General features: G+C 43.4%; 1 protein-coding gene across 1 annotated transcript; it reads left to right on the top strand.

Moving 5' to 3' along the window:
* BCR41DRAFT_415241 (hypothetical protein) lies at positions 1 to 465 on the top strand (the record flags this gene model as incomplete). Its single annotated transcript, XM_022029510.1, has 1 exon — positions 1 to 465. One exon carries the CDS (start codon positions 1 to 3, stop codon positions 463 to 465), a length of 465 nt encoding a protein of 154 aa, XP_021875790.1.
* Between the last annotated feature and the right edge of the window lie 159 nt (positions 466 to 624).

Genomic DNA, 624 nt, shown 5'->3' with positions numbered 1-624 from the left:
ATGGCCCCCATACGTGTACATGGTTTGTTTTGGTTTGAGTGCAATACACTTTCAGTAGCAGAGTGTTTATTCTCCAATTCCTCAATAAGCTGTAGTCGCTTTACGCTCGTATTAGTTGCAAAGCGGCCCAATCCTCCATGTATCCATCAATCCGTTATTATTCTGTCTAGACAATCCGACAGTTGTTTCTCTCGTTTCCTTCTTTTTTCTTTCCTTCAGCCCTCTCTGCCTGTAACTGCCATGGCAGAGATGGTGGGAGGAAACCTTCGAGATGCTGTTCAAGATGATCATGTTTTGGGCTTGTTCAGGCTGAGTGCGTGTAGGACCATTGCATTTCGATTCGTCGTGGATCCTCAGCCAGAAGCAAGGCTTCCTATGCCTGTCATAGTTAGTATGCTGCTAATAACGACTTCTCTACTTTCAGCTGACAGGGAAGAACGGGGAGCACTCTTAGATGAAAGATAGTTGTCAACACAGAGAATCCAAAAGCTTTTACTTGTAAACGCATCTTTAGTGCGATCTTTTCTTTATAAATTTCTCTTCCAGTCCCATCCAAAGGGATAGCCTAGCGTATATTATGTTTACATGGTTGCTGACCACGAGGTATACATAGTCAGTTCGTTT

The sequence above is a fragment of the Lobosporangium transversale genome (genome assembly GCF_002105155.1).
Source record: "Lobosporangium transversale strain NRRL 3116 chromosome Unknown BCR41scaffold_69, whole genome shotgun sequence".
In the NCBI taxonomy this organism is placed as follows: domain Eukaryota; kingdom Fungi; phylum Mortierellomycota; class Mortierellomycetes; order Mortierellales; family Mortierellaceae; genus Lobosporangium; species Lobosporangium transversale.
The sequence above is the reverse complement of the archived record's forward strand: the minus strand, read 5'-3'. Positions and strand labels throughout refer to the sequence as shown.